The 19,755-nt window shown below is 36.6% G+C and overlaps 1 protein-coding gene across 2 annotated transcripts in view; it reads left to right on the forward strand.

Annotated features, from left to right (window-relative positions):
• The window catches only part of SPEF2 (sperm flagellar 2), an 86,145-nt gene extending 77,136 nt beyond the window's left edge, over positions 1–9,009 (forward strand). For both annotated transcript variants that reach the window (XM_021292295.2, XM_065047532.1), the window contains 3 exons: positions 2,714–2,905; positions 3,040–3,162; positions 8,681–9,009. In XM_021292295.2, coding sequence (XP_021147970.2) covers positions 2,714–2,905; positions 3,040–3,162; positions 8,681–8,782 — 417 coding nt within the window. In that variant the 3' untranslated portion in view covers positions 8,783–9,009. The remainder of the gene's footprint in view (positions 1–2,713; positions 2,906–3,039; positions 3,163–8,680) is intronic.
• The last annotated feature ends 10,746 nt before the right edge of the window (positions 9,010–19,755 follow it).

Below are 19,755 nucleotides of genomic sequence, written 5' to 3' on the forward strand. Positions count from 1 at the left end.
GATATACATCTTTGTTATTATTTTCAAGTGTTTCAGTTTACCTGTGAGTCATAAGGATTAATAATTTGCAATAAGTTATTTTTAAATTGTTTTTACAGTCATGATGAATGTATTTGCACATCAAATGAAGCTGGGCTTTTAAACATTGTTAGTATTTCTGGAATATATTGTTATTTTTCAAGACTCAAAACTGCCATTAGTGCACTGCATGCATCAGTTACTTATTACTGAAGTATTAAATAATTTTTTTGACATATAAAATATACATCTGTACGTACACCTTGGAAAGAGCTCACTCATCTAGATAATAAAGTGTTTCACTGGGCTGTCACAACCACAGTGACTCTAGCTTATTTGCCTAACTCTTAAAATAGAGCTATGCTTTACAGAAACAGTATAGAAAGGCCTTTATTTTACCACACAGTGTAAGCCTATACATCACTTTAAATGATAAAATATATTATTATACTCTCTTGTGTCTGCTTTTATTTGGCACAGCACAGTTTTTGAAGGGGAACACAGCTGTGAAGTGAGAGAAGAATTAGTTCCAATTGATGGGGGAGAGGGGTGTTAATAGAAGTTTTAATTGTCCATAGGAGACACTAAATAAAACAATTTCCCTTGCACATAGAAAGAAGGAGAGTGCAGAATGTTCCCAATTTGATACAGTAGATCTGAACTTAGTTTCCCATATTTCAGGGGAAGGTTCTTTCAGGTCATTGGATATAAAGCAACACGACCTGCTCTCCTGCTTACTGTTTACTGCTTGGTTTGGTCTCTTTGCTCTGGACTTCTGTAAGATTGTTAGTGACTGCACCGGCATTATCACCTTTGTGTCAATGACTTGGTAAGGCCATGAGTGGAGGGAAGCATCTCCCTTCAAACTAGAATTAACAAAGTGTCCCTGAAGAGCAAGAGTTATGCCCCATCCAACGTGACAATTTCCTCATGCTTAGTTTCCCAGTGAATATATCGGCTCTGTCAATCTGTGCTATGTCCGATCTGATTCACAATGTATTACATAGACAGTTTACACACCTAATTCTTCTTGAGAAGTCCCCATGAAACCTAGAAATATCTAAGAATTGGATGCTAAATGAACATCTTGCATGTTTGGACTATCTTTGGCTTTATATCCGTCTTTTACAGGTTGGTGGTTACAATTGCAGGGCTGGTAGAACACCATTTTAATATTTCTTTCTTCTTATTTCTTTTGTGTCGTAATTCTACACTTTAACAATAAAGCTGAATACAGAAAAAAGAGACTGAATAAAATCCTGTTCCACTGAAGTGAATGAGAATTTTCACCTTTGACTTCAGTAGGGCCTGCATTTTGTGCAGAATATTCAGCTACCACAAGGGGGCAAAAAGTAAATTATGAGATTGTATCATTTCATATTTGAGTCACACTCCATCAAATAGAAAGACATAAATCTTTGAAAACGTCCAAAATGATTTCCAGATCAAATTAATAACCTAAACCATTGTCCACCATTGGCTATTTACATGTGATCTAAAACTTCCCGCTACAGGTACTGGAAATCTAGTAAATATCATGAGTGAAATACTGGTCAATGGAAAGAGTTATCCAGCTCATCTCAAAGGAGTTTTGTGATACACCTTAGACAGTCAGCTTGTCAGTAGGCACTTACACAGTGGTGCCTAATTTAATTTGCCTCCTCTCTCTTTCTTGCTCTGTGCTGATAATTGTGACGACTTATGAATAGTAGTTGCCTACAGAAACACATCTGAAACTTCAATGATGTTAGTAGAATATCAGGCAAACACTTTACTAACTTAATAGCAAAGACTCTCTCATTTAGAATGCTTAACTTTCAGGTCTCAATGATTTTGTTACTGGTTGTGTAGATCTTACAGCTAAATGTAGACAGTTCATGGGAGATAGAAGAATCTCAGTGTTGATATTTGTGTAATCTCCACTGTTGAGTGTTAAAAAGACTAGATCAATGACTCTGCTCCTCCTGTGTTGAAAAAGACATATATTAAGGCCTGAGACAGGTAGCACAAGTGTGACTGAATGCCAGCACTCTTCCTTTTCTGGTGAAGAAAGAAATGGGATGTTAAATTAAATACAATTTCTTCTTGTTGCTAATCTACACGGATAAGCCTAACCTAGTCAAAGCTTTGTGCACCTATGTGAGGTCTTTTTTTATCTTTGTACTCAGAAGTCTGTGCAGTGGAATTTTTTTCCTCTTTGTCCATCTCTAATCACCCCAAAGATACTTCATTGTTTGTTTATACTAAATTTCTTTTTCTTTTTTTTTTTCTTTTTCTTTCTCTTTTTTTTTTTTTTTTTTTCTGCTGGTTTTCATGTGAAAGTCCAGAATTCCCAGGTTTACTCCTTGTATAAACAGCAGAGTCCTTGGTACAATATTGTAATTTGTCCTAATAAGTATTTTTATGTTTTGTTGGTCTGAAGAATATGAATTTCTCAGTGGAATGTTGGCCACATTTCTGGAAAAAGCTGTTTATTAAATTTCTGGTAATATCAATGATATGGATATTTCTGAACTCTGAGGATCCATTCCTTTATCCTCTAGTTCAGTAGATAATTTTGTGTGAATTGATGATTTTTGTTTTGTAAGAACCGAGGTTTGGAAGAATAATCCACTTAATGATGTCTAAATGAAACAGATAACTTGCTGACAGACTATTTATCAACAAATATTATACATACGCTTTGTTTTCTTAGGATTTTCCTTATACCATCATAGTAAGAACTAGGAAAAGTTTGATAGATGCATATGAAAACGTGGTCTTGGATTACATGGACGAAGGAATCATTTCAGTGGCAACTCTACTCAAAGTGTTTCATACTGGAGAAAGTAAAGACGAAGATAATAATAGATTTAATAATCTGGAGAAGGAAGGCAGCTATGAGAAGGTAGGCTATTTGACTCAAAGAGCATTTTGTATCTTGTGTTTTATGTTAAATAAATATGCACTGCAATCTTCATTTGACCCCAGATTTTTTTAAGACTTAATAAATTCAACTTTTTTTTTTTTTTTCTCTTAAAGCACTTCATCAAAATATACAAGGAATTGGGCAGTGAAGATCTGACACCCATTCCAGTTGTACTCCTTTTGAAGCATCCTTTCATTCAAGACTTAATCAACAGGTGCCAACTTTACAAGATTCCTGTAAGTATTGCTTTCTAGAACCAAGAGTTTTGTAATTACACATTCTGAAAATTGCATTATCCCTGACAAGTAAATATAGTTAATTTAGATACTGCCACTTTGAAATGTAGACCAGATATACAGCATATCAGGTTGTAGATTTCATTAGTTAGTTTTCCTTGAAAACTCTGTCCATAGAAGACTGCACTGCTTTCTGGCTTATTTTTTATACCTGTCTCGCTGGCCGATAGCTACCTACTGGTTTTCTACCACCTTGCCACATAGAATCCTAGAATCCTTTAAGTTGGAAAAGAACTTCAAGATCGTCAAGTCCAACCGTTAATGTAACGCTGCCAACTCCACCACTAAACCATGTCCTTAAGCACCACATCTACATGTCTTTTAAACACCGCCAGGGATGGTGACTCCACCACTTCCCTGGGCAGCATCTTACAATGCTTAATAACCCTTTCTTTGAAGAAATTTTTCCTAATATCCAATCTGAACCTCCTGTGGTGCAACTTGGGGCCATTTCCTCTCATTCTATCATTTCCTACATGAGAAAAGAGACTGACACCCACCTCACTACGACCTTCTTTCAGGTAGTTGTAGAGCCTATAGAGTCTGTAGAGCCTTCCTAACCTCCAGCAGATCAACGCTCCCACCCAACTTGATGTTGTCTGCAAACTTATATGTGGCATTTCATTTTCCCCCACCCATAGAAAGGAGCCTGATTGAATTGTCTTTCCAACAGGATCTTACTGAGAGACATTTCGGGATGTGCAGTAGAATATATTCCAACCTAGGCCTACCAGACGGCAGAAAAAGGCGTGCAGAAGTAGTACAGGTTCAAATGTTCTTCTGCGACATACTGTAGAACTGCCCTGTTACCTGCATTTGATTAAATACTCTGCAATTTACAAGGAGAGGGTCTTCTTTTGAAAACCTTTTCACACTAACCAATAGCTGAGTATCAAGAGCACAGCACCTATCCTTAATCAAATTTCTAGTCTTCCAGTACCACTTTCAGGAGAAACTATGTTATATAGCTTGAATAATAGATTGTAGTATAAATTTAAAATTTATTAGCTATCATCAATCAGCTATGTTATTTATGATGGGTAGCATATGTGCAGGACAGCACAGTTACAAAAATTGTCACTCTATGAGAAAAGGTGTTGATGAGAAAATATTGTATATGAATCTTGGCAGTAGCTGAGGGTTGCAGACTACATGCTCTCTCAAAGTGTTTCCACAGCTTGTCTACCAGAGACATATTGGTACCATTGCATTCAACTAGTACGTTTTTGTACCTATTTGGCAGATTCATTTGATGCCTGTATCTCCTGGCTTGACAGTTAAGATGATGCAGAGCTTCAGTTTCGATTTGTAATACTTAGAATTTCCTCTTGCAAGACTTTATACTGACTATATCTCAAATTCAGTGCTCTATGGTTTCTGTATTTTAAAATAAAATATATTCATTGACTATACTGGTAAATACAGACTGTTGTTTTATGCATGAAGTCAACACTTCACAGTCTTACTTTCAAATTCTGACTAAGGGAGAGCGAAGACCACAGGTTCTTGCTCTGCATTACAGCAAATTATTGTATTCACCACCAAACATGCATAGAGACCAAGTGGCAATTGTTTTATGTAGGTTAGGATTCTGGTCAAAAATATATGTGCTTCAGGAACAGTTTTCTTCTGACAGTTCTTCAAAGAATTATATTTAGTAAACAGGTGAACTTTTTTCTTCCCAAAGCATTTCCAAAATAAGTAAACAATACTTTTAGCATAAATTTTTTTTTTTCATAAATTCTCTTGAGACTATAAAAGTCTCTATAAAAATGAAATTCAACCACACTGCTGTTATTTTGAGATCTTTTGTGAGATAAATACAGCAAGTTAGGGTGTGGTTTCTAAGGTTGAAATATTTCTACTACTGCAGTCATAAACAGTGGAAAATAAAACATTTGGCTGAAAACTATAAATGGAATATCTAGCCTACAGTTTTTAAAATTTCAGTTAGGGAATCAGATTCCTGTGGCCTCTCAATATCCTGTTCAGTTTTAACCAATACTGTCTCTGATAAAATTATCTCCAGGTGAGATATATTCTTGTCTTTTGAAGGGAATTTGTTTCCTCAGTTCATATAACAGTGGGCTGGTAACATCCTACAGGACAATGACCTTTCTGTTATCCTTGTACAAATGCCAACAAGTGAATAAGCCTGGAAATTCTATTACTTTTAATCTGATCCTTTCTATCTTGATTAGCAGTCTTTCTGGTCCTGACTTGAACTTGCAAGTAGTCTGTGATTATCAACTCAGTATTTTCACTTATCAGGTGAAATGTAATCCTTTAAAATATCTAGACCACACCTATATATGAGTGTGTGTTTATGTACACACTTAATTACATTCTGAATGAAATTATCTTTAAATACATTTAATAATAAATTAGAAAATATTTTTATTAGACCAAGTGATTCATCTGGAAACAAGCAATTCTGCTTTTTCCACTGCATAAGTTGTTCTGTTAAGGTTGGTCTATTAAGAGGTCTTCTTCAGTCCTGGTATTATTTCTTGTTATAAATTTTGCCTTCTGTCCGAAGTTGGTCATAGATATGGTAATACAGAAACAACACCACATTTTACTAATTCTGTATTTTGATTGTGATACATTTAAAGAAAGAGTCTGAGATATATTCTACTCCTATAATTATTAACACCTGCATTAATCTGTTATTTTGAGTAGACTACATTGTTGTTATTACTGAGGATAACAAGTACTTTAATCATATAATCATTCAGGTTGGAAAAGACAGGATTCAAGTTGCGGCCTCACCAGTGCTGAGTACGGGGGGATGATCACTGACCTGGTCCTGTTGGCCACACTAGTTCAGACACAAGCCAGGATGCTGTTGGCCTTCTTGGCCGCCTGGGCACACTGCTGGGTTATGCTCAGCTGGTTGTCAACCAACATCGCCATAACTGGCATTTTGTTTGTTGATATGAAAATTAGTATGTGTTTGATAATGTTATGTTACATTTTTATCTTGCATTCAATTCCTGAATAATCCTTTTTAAAAAACTCTAGTTGTGAAGAAAAGAATATGACATTGTATTTCCATATGTCTGTATATTGAATACGTTTAATACAGACTGTTCCTTCAAGCTTGTTCCTTCAAATTGATTGTCATATATTACTGCTGTTATTTTGTTGGTTTTATTAATAATTTCAGTAAAATTACTCAGATATTCATTGAAACTGGAATTCCATTGAGACAGAATTACTAATAATGTGGAGTTAACATGTCTTTATCAAAACCCATTTATTTGTTTGTTGAACAATAACCACAAAACCTTCTTATACTCACAACAGATATTTAATATGACACAACTCAAGAAATATTCAGAACACCATTTATCATTTAACAAAGTAAAAATGTTTTCTTTCTAGTGAGAGTTCATACAGATCCTATTCAGTAAGGCTTATGAGGCAGATCATATAGTTCTTAGGCAATACTTGATGTTTTGACAGAAAAAAGCACTGCTGAATCACTGCCTACCCATAGGCAGTAGCTGTAATACTTATGAAACTTGAGAATCGTTTTTCATGTGGTGTTTTAAATGTCCCAGTGTGCAAGAGAAGGAAAATTGAACTCAGTGTTTAAATACTAGTTTAAAATAGAGACCTATGTTATGCTTCTCTTTATTTTTTATTAAAAAAAAAAAAAAAGGATGCAAATATACCTGACAAACACTGTTTCTTATATTTAAAAATTATAGATCTATTCATATAACGGAAACATTAAGTTTGTTTCATTAAACACAGACATCGCAAATCTGTTGGGGTATGATTTCTCCAGTGTTTCGAGGTTATTTAGTTTTGGTTTCCTTTGCAAAACTAGTAGTTACATAAATAAAATCAATTCAGAGGAAACTTTTTCTCATTCTCAAAATGCTGTTCTTTCATGCTCTTTTCTGCATCAGGTTATGCTTTTCAATCACACCATTCTTGCTTTTAGACTGACATCAAACATATATTTCCACTTCCCACACACATGAAGACAATGACAGTGTTGGACGTGTCCCTCTGTATAATTTGCTTTGAAATGATCAGCAGTAGCTTTATCAACTTATTATTTACAGGAACATAGGTTTGTACTTTATATTCAGAACTTTCCCAGTAAAATTCGCATTCTATAGTGCCAGAAGCACTACAGTTTACTGAGATCCTCATCTGCTTCATGTGCTAAAGATAAGTACTGATAATGAACTTGCTGAAGGTTCCATTTGCTAACATTTACTTTTGTCGAACCAGAATTGAAACTTCTTTTTCTGACTCAATGTGCTGAAAAAGGCCTTCTTAAACTGAAGTATTTCTTAGAGCCAAAGAGAAACGTTAGCACTACCTTCTAAAACAAAGCGCTGGTAAAGTTATCTTTCGACATGGTTCTTTTGTATTCATTGAAATGCTCCTAAATTTTGCAAGGCATGTGAGGCATCATTACATACAGGCATTTTCTGCTTTTGAAAAAAGGTTGTATGTTCGAAATATGCGCAAAATACATATTGGATTATGTATTTGAATTTTAAATATTTTTAAATAAAAATTCTGACTGTTAATTACTCTTCTAAAGGAAAACTATGTGTACTTGCAATACTAGAAAATGCTAGAAGTTAAACTATTACATATCTTTGTGTTAAACATTCAGAATATTTTTTTAAATTTTTAAATCACAAAGTCCTTGTTCATCCTACTTAGACAATAGATAGTCTTGCTGAAGTTGGAAACAGAGAATATTGTGTTAATACAAAATTATTGAAAATTAACAAATCAAACAATGTGTTATAAAGAATGCAGAAGTGCACAAAAAGTTAACTCTATGATGTCTAAATGTATTACTCCAAATATTACAGTTATTTTCGTCTATTCCCATTTGCTTGAGGTGTTTAAGTTCAGACTGAAATATGACATAAAAAAAGAAATTTGAAGAATATGTCTCTATATTCCGAATAATATTTGCTGGTTTAAACAACATTCTGAATACCTGTCTTTACTGATAAGTTTAAGTGTATGCTTAAGATCTCTGCTTAATTTGAGAGTCACATTTTAACACACTGTAGTTTTGTAAAGCCACTGAATGCAAAGAGGTTGTGTGGTAAGATGAAAACCTCATTTCTGTGATGTTGGTGACGCAACTGTAACTCTTAGAACTTGCCATAAAGAATGTGCCTTCTGCAATTGCCACTGAATGTTCATGTTTTCATTAGTGCACTGAACATAGTGCTGAAGCTGAATGATAATGCTATTCTGAGTGCCTTTCTGGAAGATATCTAATGTAGCCTAGGGAAAGTGTAATTTATCATAATATATCTCTGCTGAAGTTAGTTTTTCATCAAATTTCTTCCAGTCACTAGTTAGAAAGCTCACCCCATGGAAAGACAGGCTTTACTTTTAGAAGTTTTAAGGTATATCAGTCTGCTACATTAAATGACGTGTTAACTTTTCATTTTCCTTTTCATAGGATATTAAAATATTTCTCCGAAGAGCCGAACAAGCACAGTCAACTGATGGACAAAATACCATATGTGAAGAACAGCGACATATGAAAGATTGTAGTTCTTGACCATTAAGAGACTTTTTAAAAAAGTTTATTAAAGTTTAAAGAAATGTGTCTAGTCCTCCCTTCCATGGGAAATAATTATTTATTGTTGTGAGAGAAAAATGCCACAGCAATTATAAATTTTCTATCACTTTAAATTTAAAAAAGGCAAAAACCCCAGTGAAAGATATGGTTATTTCATATTAAATAACCTGATGATACTTCTAAATAAAATGAAACTTGTTTCTGAACTTAAGTAGACTTGATAGTGTGTTCATTAGTAATTGGTATAAGAACAGAGCATATCCAGTTCTTGTAAGTGAGCTAAGATATGTCTGGTCACCTTTTGTTAGTGTGTCTAATTTATTAATTGACTGATTTTTAATGAACTAAATGTTGTAATTAATTAATTTTTAAAAACATTTTGGAACTCATAGCTAATAGAATAAGTAGATGAAAACAGAGTTTTCTCTAATGTCCAGGTAAACTACAAAAGAACATCATGTACAGGAAAATGGACTGCTTGTTTTTAGTGGAGATAATGAATCTTTTTTATCCAGACTTTCTACAGGGTCTTTCAAAAAGATGGACCCAAAACACCTTGTGTTGTGATTTCCAGTTGGGTCCATCTTTTTAAAACACCCTGTATTTCTAACCTTCCACTGCAGCTCAACCCTGCTACCACCTACTAAAAATCTGCAGGTTCTTTTCCCAGTGCAGCAGCACAGACAGCCCAGGGGTGTGGGTGGCACAGGATGCTGCTCCCCAGCAACCTCCCCTCTGCCGTGTAGCACAGAGCAGGCCCCACATGAAGCAGTGAGGTAGGTGCTGCACCATTTGTGGTTCCACTCCTAATTCTGCACATAATATTGGCAGTAGAGTTTACAGTGGCGTTTCACACAACTGTTTTCAGTAATCAACTGAAAGTAATTTTTTTAATAGGTATGATATTTTTGAGGACACCATGTGCTCCAGACAATTTCACATATGGTAGGTGTTTCTATAAAAGTATAAAAGTCTCTATGACACACGATGACACCTAGTGGATGCTGCCTTCGGTGGCAGATAGAGCAGAATCTTGGTGAAACACTCTCCTTATTTACTGCAGAAGTTGTTGTTTCTTTTTCTATATCCAGTCTGGCTCTTACTGGCTTTCCTGGAAGTTGGTCAGGAATCGTTTTCATATAAATTTTCTTGTTAGTAGGACGTTTGTCTTTCCTCGAAGTTTTATTCAACTTTTCCCTTTTCTTGTGGCTCATGATGGCCAATTATAAGATGATAGGAACTGTATTTTTTCATTGAACTTTTAAACATAAATCTTACAATGCTTTTTGCAATTAATTCATCTGGATTTCAATACTGACATGTCTAATAAATCCTCAGATTTCAGTGGTATACATTCTTCTGATCTACAGTTTAAGGTTTTCTGAAGACTACACATAGCAAGTAGGTAGCTGTGACTGCCTGAACTCAGTATCCCTTCTAATTCCCACTCTATCAACTACACAAGAGAGAGGCAAAGGGCTTGCGTGTTCAACATCATCTTACTAGCTTAGAAACAGAAGTATTAAGCAAATACTTCCAAGATGCCTACTCATAGCTGACCCCTGCCATTCTGGTTTATTTTTTTCTGAATATGGCAGTACCTTTGAAACAATTACAACATATAAACAACAATTACAACAAACATATTTCCCTGATTTGATTCAGCAAAGTACTCAAATGTATGATGCTCTCTGAGAATACAAATCGAAGTCAGCTAACTCCTCGGGAACCACAAATCTTTGCCTTTTGTTGAGAAGTGCTATCTACATAGAATACTTTTACATTTTCAACATATCTTTATTACTTTTCAGCTAACTGTGCATGACATAGCATAGTACTTGCGTAACATGTGTTGGTGTTCCTAGCAAGGTTTCTAAACTGCTTGATACAAATATGTATCAAATAAGCAATAGCAGCATAAAAAAAAAAAAAAAAAGACATTGGTATACTTATACTTAGTCAATGACTAGCAAACCTACCTGTAAAATAAATTATGTTTTCTATCATGATAAAATAATAAGCATTTTGTCAGATTTTAAAACATCCTTATGTCAATAATGGCAGATTTATTTCCTTGTTGATTAAAGACAGACAAATTTTGAAAGGAAAGTTGGTAGTCTAGCGGTAGAAGATCAAAGCGTCTGTATGTGATACACAAAGCTCAGAATAGAACCCAGTAAGCTTATGACTTCAGGCAAATAATGTTGTGTCTCTTCACTCTACACATTTTGTGCTAACCACACCGGCACATTGTAGCTAAGAACTATCTTAGAAACAGATGTAACTTTGTCGTGCCCCTGGAAACCATGATAAAACCTCAACATCCTCCTTTTACTTATGACAACAGACTTTATGATGCATACAAATTAATCTGCTTTGTTACCAGAATAATTTCTTCTCGTAGCATGTACAGCACAGTGAAAATTTAATCCCAAATATTCTTGAAACATTACATATATATTTTCATGCAAGACTCTGGGTCTTCTCTGCTTGTGAAAGTATTACATAGACAGAAAAAATTACAATGCAGTTCTCTGCCTTTTGCATGCTTTGGAATCTTTCATTTTTTTTTTTTTTTCCATATTTAGCTTCTTGAATAAATGCCAGTTTTAATTCCTAAGTATTGAATTCTGACTTTGCATACTGAAATTCTTCACATGAATAGAAAAAGGTATTGTTTTCAGAGACGCTTGCCTACAATCCATAAATCTGGATGACGTAAAAGGGAACTTCATCTACTTGAAATCGTAAATTGCTGTTTAGGTAAGGTTCTTCAAGGGCTACTGCTTTGTCATACACTGTTTTTATATTTTATCAGTGGCCTAGAATGTAACATACAATTATTACTGATGAAGTTTGAAAATTAGTGTGAATAGTGCAGCAATGTCAAATAGTAAAAAGTGAACTGGATTGCATGGTGAAGTGTCAAACTACATATTTATATATGGTGAAAGTAAAGGCATAATTTAAAAAGCAAAGAATGTGTGGCCTGGCAGTAACAACTTATTTTTATTCGCAGTTACTGCTTGCCTGTAATTGAGTATCGCGACAGTTATTCAATAATCTTCGAGTTCCCAGCCTAATGCTGGGGCCCAGACATGAAAGTGGTCCTTGTATTTATGAACAGGAAATGCTGAGTAAATTTGTCTTTATACTTGGCAGTGGAGTTACAGTCATATCATGTTCAGTTTTTGTATCCATACTTCAAGCAGCTTGTTGAAAACTGGAAAGTATTCAGAGAAGAACTACAAGAATGATAGGAATTCATGGTTTTTACCAGAAAATTCAAGGAACTCAGTCTTCATACTTCATCAAAAGAAAAATTTAAGGGAGGGCAGATATCAGTTTGCAAGAATCCATGTAGGGTATCTTCATTCTGGTAGGCAAAGACAAGCAAGATGAAACCTTAGGCTTCCAAGTGACATGCATATTTTTCACAGGGAAGTAGATTAACTGTTGAAGAAACTTGCTAAATGTTGCAATTTCCTCGTCACAGGAAAATCAAGATAGATGATGCTTTTAAATCCAGTATGTGATGGGAAACAAGACTACAAGAAGAAGTAACTGCACTTTCTGTATTAAAACACTTAACTAAAAATATAAACTGAAAAATTAGTTCCATTTCCCATTAATCGTGTGCAACATGTCTGATCCATTTTTCACAGCATGCTGTCTTTTAACGTTATATTTCCCCTGCTCCTTAACTTAACTCCTTAATTTGCCTACAGGCATTCTGTATGCTGTGTAGAAAATGCCGTGGACAGTTTGCCCTAGAAAATATTTGAGGGAATTTGCATTAACAATATTCTTATCACAATTAAAATTACTTGTATTCCATCCCTGCAAAAAAGCCCAACAAACCAAAAAGTACTGCTGAATTAGGAAGTCCCCTAGAATTTTATTGACTTGCATAAAATCTCTCTACATAGATTCCATACTAGTCTTTCGGGGGGGTGACCTGTTCTATTGCATTTGTAGAATCCCTCCAGACACAGCCCTCAGGAAGCAGAGTCTAGTACAGGAATCACAGAAATCATGTGGTTGGGGTTGGAAGGGAGATCATCTGGAGATCATCTCGTCCAAACCACCTGCTAAAACAGGGTCACCTAGAGCAGATTGCACAGGAATGTGTCCAGGTGGGTTTTGAATGTCTCCAGAGAAGGAGACTACACAACCTCTCTGGGCAGCCTGTTCCAGTGCTCTGGCACCCTCAGAGTAAAGAAGTTTTTCCTCATATTCAGATGGAAACTCCTGCTCTTCAGTCTGTGCCCGTTGCCCTTCATCCTATTGTTGGGCACCACTGAAAGGAGTCTGGTCCCATCCTCTTGACACCCACTCTTGGAATATTGATAAATATTGATGAGATGGACTCTCAGCCTTCTCTTCTCCAGGCTAAACAGACCCAGCTCTCTCAGTCTCTCCTTATAAGAGAGGTGCTGTAGGCCCCTCGTCATCTTTGTAGCCCACTGCTGGACTCCCTCCAGTAATTACTTGTCCTGCTTAAACTGAGGAGCCCAGAACTGGACACAGAACTCCAGATGCGGCCTCACCAGGGCAGAGTAAAAGGGGGAGGATCACCTCCCTCGACCTGCTGGTCCCACTCTCTCTAGGTACTCTAGGACACAAGTGGCCTTCTTGGCCACCAGGGCATGTTGTTGACTCATGATCAGCCTCTTGTCCACCAAAACTCCCAGGTCACTCTCTGCAGTGCTGCTTTCCAGCAGTTCTACCCTTAATCTGTACTGGTGCCTGGGGTTATTCCTCCCCAGGTGCAGGACCCTGCACTTGCCCTTGTTTAATTTCATTAGGTTCTTAGGAAGATTCAAAAATTTAGAAGTAACAGAAACACTTTCAAAGGCAGTAGTTTTAGGGGGTTTAAAATGTAGCTATGTGATGTCACGTTCCCAACATGATAGCAAGAAAAGTTCCTTGAGTCTGCTTTGTGGGTCATACATCAAAATTTCCACTGCACATGAGGTTCATCCATCGTTTATTTTTGAATTCTTCATAAGTGAAGGAAACCACTTCCTGAGAAGCCTCTTAGCTATGCTGAATTTTCTTAATGATTGAAGACTGCCATAGAGAAGTTCTCCAAAACATTGAAAGGAACACACAATGACAGATACAATCTGCACAAACTTATTTGCAATATTATGAAATTAACCAACAGGAGTCAGAACATTTCAAAGTATTTAATATTGTTCACTTTATAAATACAAATTACTTGCTTTGGTGCTGCTTTTGTTACTTCTAACAGATTCTATAACAAATATGCTCATTTGTAAGTAGAAAATAAATTTTGTTTCATTCAAAATTTTCCTTGGCAGTGGGAATTATTTTTTCTTTTTAAGTATTACGTGTAACGAATATTCTGCATTTTGACATTTCATCATAGGATATCCCTGCAAATTCAGGGAAAGATGCAAAAACCTGCATCTATGGAAGGAGTAACCTCTCACAATGATAAATGCTGGGGGTTTTCCAGTTGGGGAGAAGCCATGCTGAAAAGGATCTGGGGATCTTGGTGGACAGCAAGCAGATCATAAGCCAGCAGTTTGCCATGGCAGAAAAGACCAACAGCATCTTGGCCTATATTGACAGGAGCATAGCTAGTAGATTGAAGAAAGACATTATCCTCCAGCAATCAGCATTCATTATGACTAGAATGCCCAGTTTTGGGCCTCCCAGTACCAGAAAGACATTGACAAATGGCAGTGGGTTCAGTGGAGGGCCACCAGGAGGGCTGGGAGCTTGAACACTTGCCGGGAGAGGAGATGCTGAAGGAAATGAGCTTGTTCAGCCTGGAGAAGCGCATTCTTTGGGGAATCTAACAGCAGTTTTACAATACCTGTGACACAGTTATCAAGAAAATGGAGTCAGATTATTTGCTGTGGTGTATGGCAGGAGGACCAGAGACAATGGACACCATTTGAAATGTGACTGTTTCTAAGCAGATGTAAGAGAAAGTTCATTCCCCATGAGAACATTTCAGCAGTGGAACAGGTTGCCCAGAGAGCTTGTGCAGTCTGTGTCCTTGGAAGTTTTCAATACAGGACTGCATAATGCCCTGAGCAAACTGTTCTGACTTCATGCTGATGCTGCTTGAACAAGAAGGTGAAATAGATGACTCTGGAGATTCCTTCCTGAATTACTCTGTGATCTTAAATTAATTATTTTCTCTTCCGCCATGTCAAATAATTCACTTTAATGATGCCACACTTCACTTCAATGATGCCACACAAGCATAACTAAATGGTTCTTAATAACTAGTTCTCTTGAAGATTAAAATGTATGAGAAAAATGTCCAGCATTTTTGCTTGTCTTATGAGAATGATGATAAGAAGAATGAAAAACTGAATAAACCTTTCATTACTGAGATCAATAGGAATGACCTTGACTACCTCCAGCCAGCACCATTGTTAAGCAGAAATTACATCTTCCACTGTCACTTTTAAGTGTGTGTCAGATTTCACCCTAGACTTTGCCATTTATGTATTATGCAATTTATTATCAGTTTATATATATTGACATTGATTCAATACAGTTATAAGAAGGAAATAGAAATAAAACATCTCTAGCTTAGTTTTGTTTGGAAGCACTCATATTATAAAGATAAATGTAGGGTGAATTTCCTGACCTTTGAATATTCTATTCTTCATTTAAAGATTCTCTGAAACACTTTGAATTTCATTTCCTTTGTCTTCTGTAGTCACTTTACATTCAAGATTTCTCACTCTCATGGCTTCAGTAGCAACATCTTCAGACATCCTTACACTTCATAATAGCAGAGATTTGACTTAGTAGCTCAAAGCCTGACAGGTGTTTGGCCCATGGCCTTGCTACAGTACAATAACACAAGTGATTATCTGTACTTTCAGAAAAACCTGTACTTGCAGTATGAATATCATACCGGTTAATTAGAAATTAGCAGCAGTACCATTTGATAACAAAGGATGTTACTATGCTCACTTCACAGTTCAATTTAGGCAAAGACTTTGTTTTCTCTCTCTTTCGTAGCAGTAGCTCATCTTTTCTTTCTTTCCAATATGTGTATGTACATCCAGATGTGTATGTATATATGAGCACATGTACACCTAAATATAGGCATAAGTATGTGTATGTATATATGTGCACACATACACATACGTATAGACATACGTATGTGTATGTATATGTGCACACATACACATACATATAGACAAACGTATGTGTACACATACATACATAGAGAAAGCTAAAACTTCATTTCCTAATTACAAATAAGAGTACATTTTCATCTAAAGTTTAGTTACATCCTCTTTAACCATGAATCACTGCTTCTTCCAGCAAATGACATTCTGTGCTCAGCTTGACTTTTTTTTTAATTTTAATTTACAGCATTATAACTGTTGAACTCATAACCTGATGCACTGCAGAACTTCAGGGATATTATAGCTATAAGAAGGTAGATTTAGGAGCAGGTCTTGATTACAGTCGGTCTTGTAGAAACATTGCTGTTTCTAGAGAACAGTTAATTATGTTAGTGTAGGATCTTATCAGGCATTTTTAATTGGTTAATAGCAATAACAGTATGTAACATTGTGTTTTAACCCCAGTCAGCAATCAAGCACCAGCCACTTGCTCAATCACCACCCAAAGTGGGATGGGGAGAAAATTAAAAGGGAAGGGAGAAACTCAAGAGTTGAGATAAGAACAGTTTAATAAGACATGAAGACAAAACAAAGATAAACCAAATAATAATAATAAATATAAATATATATCTATATAATAAGTGACGCACAAGGCAATTGCTCACAAACTCCAATCCTGTATAGCAAATCCTGGAAGATTCGGTGAAAATCCAAAGTGGAGATCCAGTCAGCAGTATGTACTGAAACATGATCATGCTGAACAGCCAGTCCTGGAAAGGAGAGCTCCCAAGTCTTAAACAACTATCCCAGAAAGAAAGCAAAAAGGCAAAATGCCAAAAAAGTGCAAAATATCAGACTAACAAACTAATGAACTGCCAAAGTTGCCTCCATCTGTATACTGAGCATGACACTGATGGGAGGGAATATTTAATTGACCAACCTTGATTCTAATCTAGGTACTGTCCTACTGTGCCCCTCTCAGTTGCTATTTCCACTTGCAGCTGGAAAGTTGCAAAAGACCTTGGTCTCCTTGGCAACATCCAAAACATCAGTGAATTCTCATATTCTTTTCATATTAACTCCAAAACAAAGCTTACCTACTGTAAAGAAAAAAGTTAACTCTTCCCAGGCAAAGCATGGGAAATTGAGTGTGCTATCACATTATTCTCATATTAAATCTGAAACAAAAGACTGTACTAGCTACTAAAAAAAAAGTCTAACTACTATGAAGAAAACGCAATCCCAGCTAAACCAGCGCAGTACAAAAATCAAATCATTTTGATGCTGCATTCCACAGCATTCTCCTGGAGAAGCTGGCAGCTCATGGCCTGAATGGGTGTACTCTGTGATGGATAAAGAACTGGCTGGATGGTTGGGCCCAATGAGTTGTGGTGAATGGAGTCAAAACCAGCTCACAAGTGGTGTTCCCCAGGGCTCAGTATTGGGGCCTGTTCTGCTTAATCTCTTTATCAATGATCTGGGCGAGGGAATTTAGTGCACCCTCAGTAAGTCTGCAGATGACACTGAGTTGGGTGGGAGTGTTGAACTGCTGGAGGGTAGGAAGGGTCTACATAGGCATCTGGACTGGCTGGATCATTGGACTGAGGCCAATTGTATGAGGTTTAACAAGGCCAAGTGCCAGATCTTGCAGATCTTGCACAACAAACCCGTGCAACCCTAAAGGCTCAGGGAAGAGTGGCTGGAAAGCTGCCTGGTGAAAAAGAACCTGGGGGTGTTGATCAACAGCCAGCTGAACATGAGCCAGTAGTATACCCAGGTGGCCAAAAAGGCCAATGACATGCTGGAATTCATCAAGAATTGTGTTGCCAGCAGGACTAGGGAAGTGATTTTCTCCCTGTACACAGCACTGGTGAGGCCCCACCTTGAATACCATGTTCAGCTTTGGGCCCTCCATTATAAGAAAGACATTGAGGTGCTGGAGCAAGTTCAGAGGAGAACAATGAAGCCAGTGAAGGGGCTGGAGCACAAGTGTGATGAGGAGCAGCTGAGGGAACTGGGGCTGTTTAGTCTGAAAAAAGGAGGCTGAGGGAAGACCTTATCGCTGTCTACAACTACCTGAAAGGAGGTTGTAGCATGGAGGTTGTTGGTCTCTTTTCACTAGTAGCAAAGGATAAGACAAGAGGAAATGGTCTCAAGTTGCATCAGGGAAGGTTAAGACTGGATATTAGGAAAAAATTCTTCACTGAAGGGGTTCTCACGCATTGGAACAGGCTGCCCAGGGAAGCAGTTCAGTGACTGTCCCTGGAGGTATTTGAAAGACATGTAGATGTGGCACTTAGGGACATGGTTTAGTGCTAGAACTAGGTTATGGCTGCACTCAATCTTGAGGGTCTCTTCCAACAGAAATTATTCTATGATTCTGTGATTCAGTATTTTAAAAAGTGCATGTGCTGAAATGACCTGGAATTCAAAGTCCTGTGTACTGAGGGCTAGATTAAACACACAACAAAACCTTGATTACCATGAGAACTGAAGTTCAGGTAGTACATGTTGCAATTGATTTAGCATCACATTTTCCTTTTTAGCCTCATGATGATTAATAGTGACACAATGAAACCAGCATTTGTTTTTAAATGGGCATGTCATTCACACTGTTTCTGGGAGGAAACCTGAAAGGGAAGAAGGATGGTCTTGTGGTTAGGGTTCTGTAGTAAGGATATGTGTCTTGTCAAGTAAAATGTAATATAGAGGTGTCAAAGCTGGCAACAAGTTAATTAGCTAGCTCAGGCACTGGAAAGATTCTTGCTAAAACAAACAGAGGCTGGTAATTTCCTGTAGTGCCATGGCTAAACTTAGAGTATCTGAACTTCATAATGTATTCTGCAGCATGCATACATCCTTAGGAAATAAAAAAATCAGCTTTCTGAAAAATGCCTCTTATCTTTTCCATTCTTCCATTGGAAAGCGAGCAGGAAATAGAAGGTTTCTGCTTTGTTCCAAATCAACAGGATCTTGAAAATTCCATGGGAGGTTTTTTGTTTGTTTGGTTGGTTGGTTGGTTTTTTCCCTTATTTTTTTATATGAACATAAATCTCTTTATGTTTTCTGCTTAACACTTCAAGCAACAATTAGCTTTTACTTTAAAAGAAATATGTTTTCAGTACCTCAACCTATTTGGCTTTTTTTCTCCCTCACCACTTCCTTTAAAGTTTGTTGAATTAGATGAGCCCTCTGAAGCTTAGCCCATGGCACATTTTTACCTCTCACTATCTGAATTGCATAAACTACATGACACCAGCACAGCTTTCTCTCTTCCCCAGGCAAACTATCCTAGTTACAATTAATCCTTCTTCACTCTGGTGCTAAGAAAAAGGAGAAAAATATTCCTGTTACTTCTTCTTCTCCTGCTCAATTGTGAGCCGAAATAGTTAACGTGCAAGACTCATTAAAAGATCCGAAGCTGAGCAAAGGAAGGGCTAGGGTAGCTTCTTAGAAACAGATGAATTAGAAGTAAGAAACAAGTTTCCTCTTCTCTACCACTACCCACATCTGAACATACAAACAACAAAAACAATGGTAAGGTAAGGAACAAAATGAGGACAAACTCAAGAAAAAAAAAAAAAAAAGAAGAGCTGGTACTCAGATAAAATCAAAGAATTTTTCCTGCCATCAGTTTGTTTTGGAGCATTTATATTCATAGTGTGAATTTTTGTCTCTACTAAAATCAGTGGACTCTTTGTTACTGATTTCAAACTAAACAAAGTTTTCATCTGGACATTTTACCTTTGATTGCAAGAAACTTCATCCTAAGATTCATCCCAAAAAAAGCCTATGATTGCAAGGGATTAGCAGACAGAGAGT

Source organism: Columba livia, chromosome Z (assembly GCF_036013475.1).
Source record: "Columba livia isolate bColLiv1 breed racing homer chromosome Z, bColLiv1.pat.W.v2, whole genome shotgun sequence".
In the NCBI taxonomy this organism is placed as follows: Eukaryota; Metazoa; Chordata; class Aves; order Columbiformes; family Columbidae; genus Columba; species Columba livia.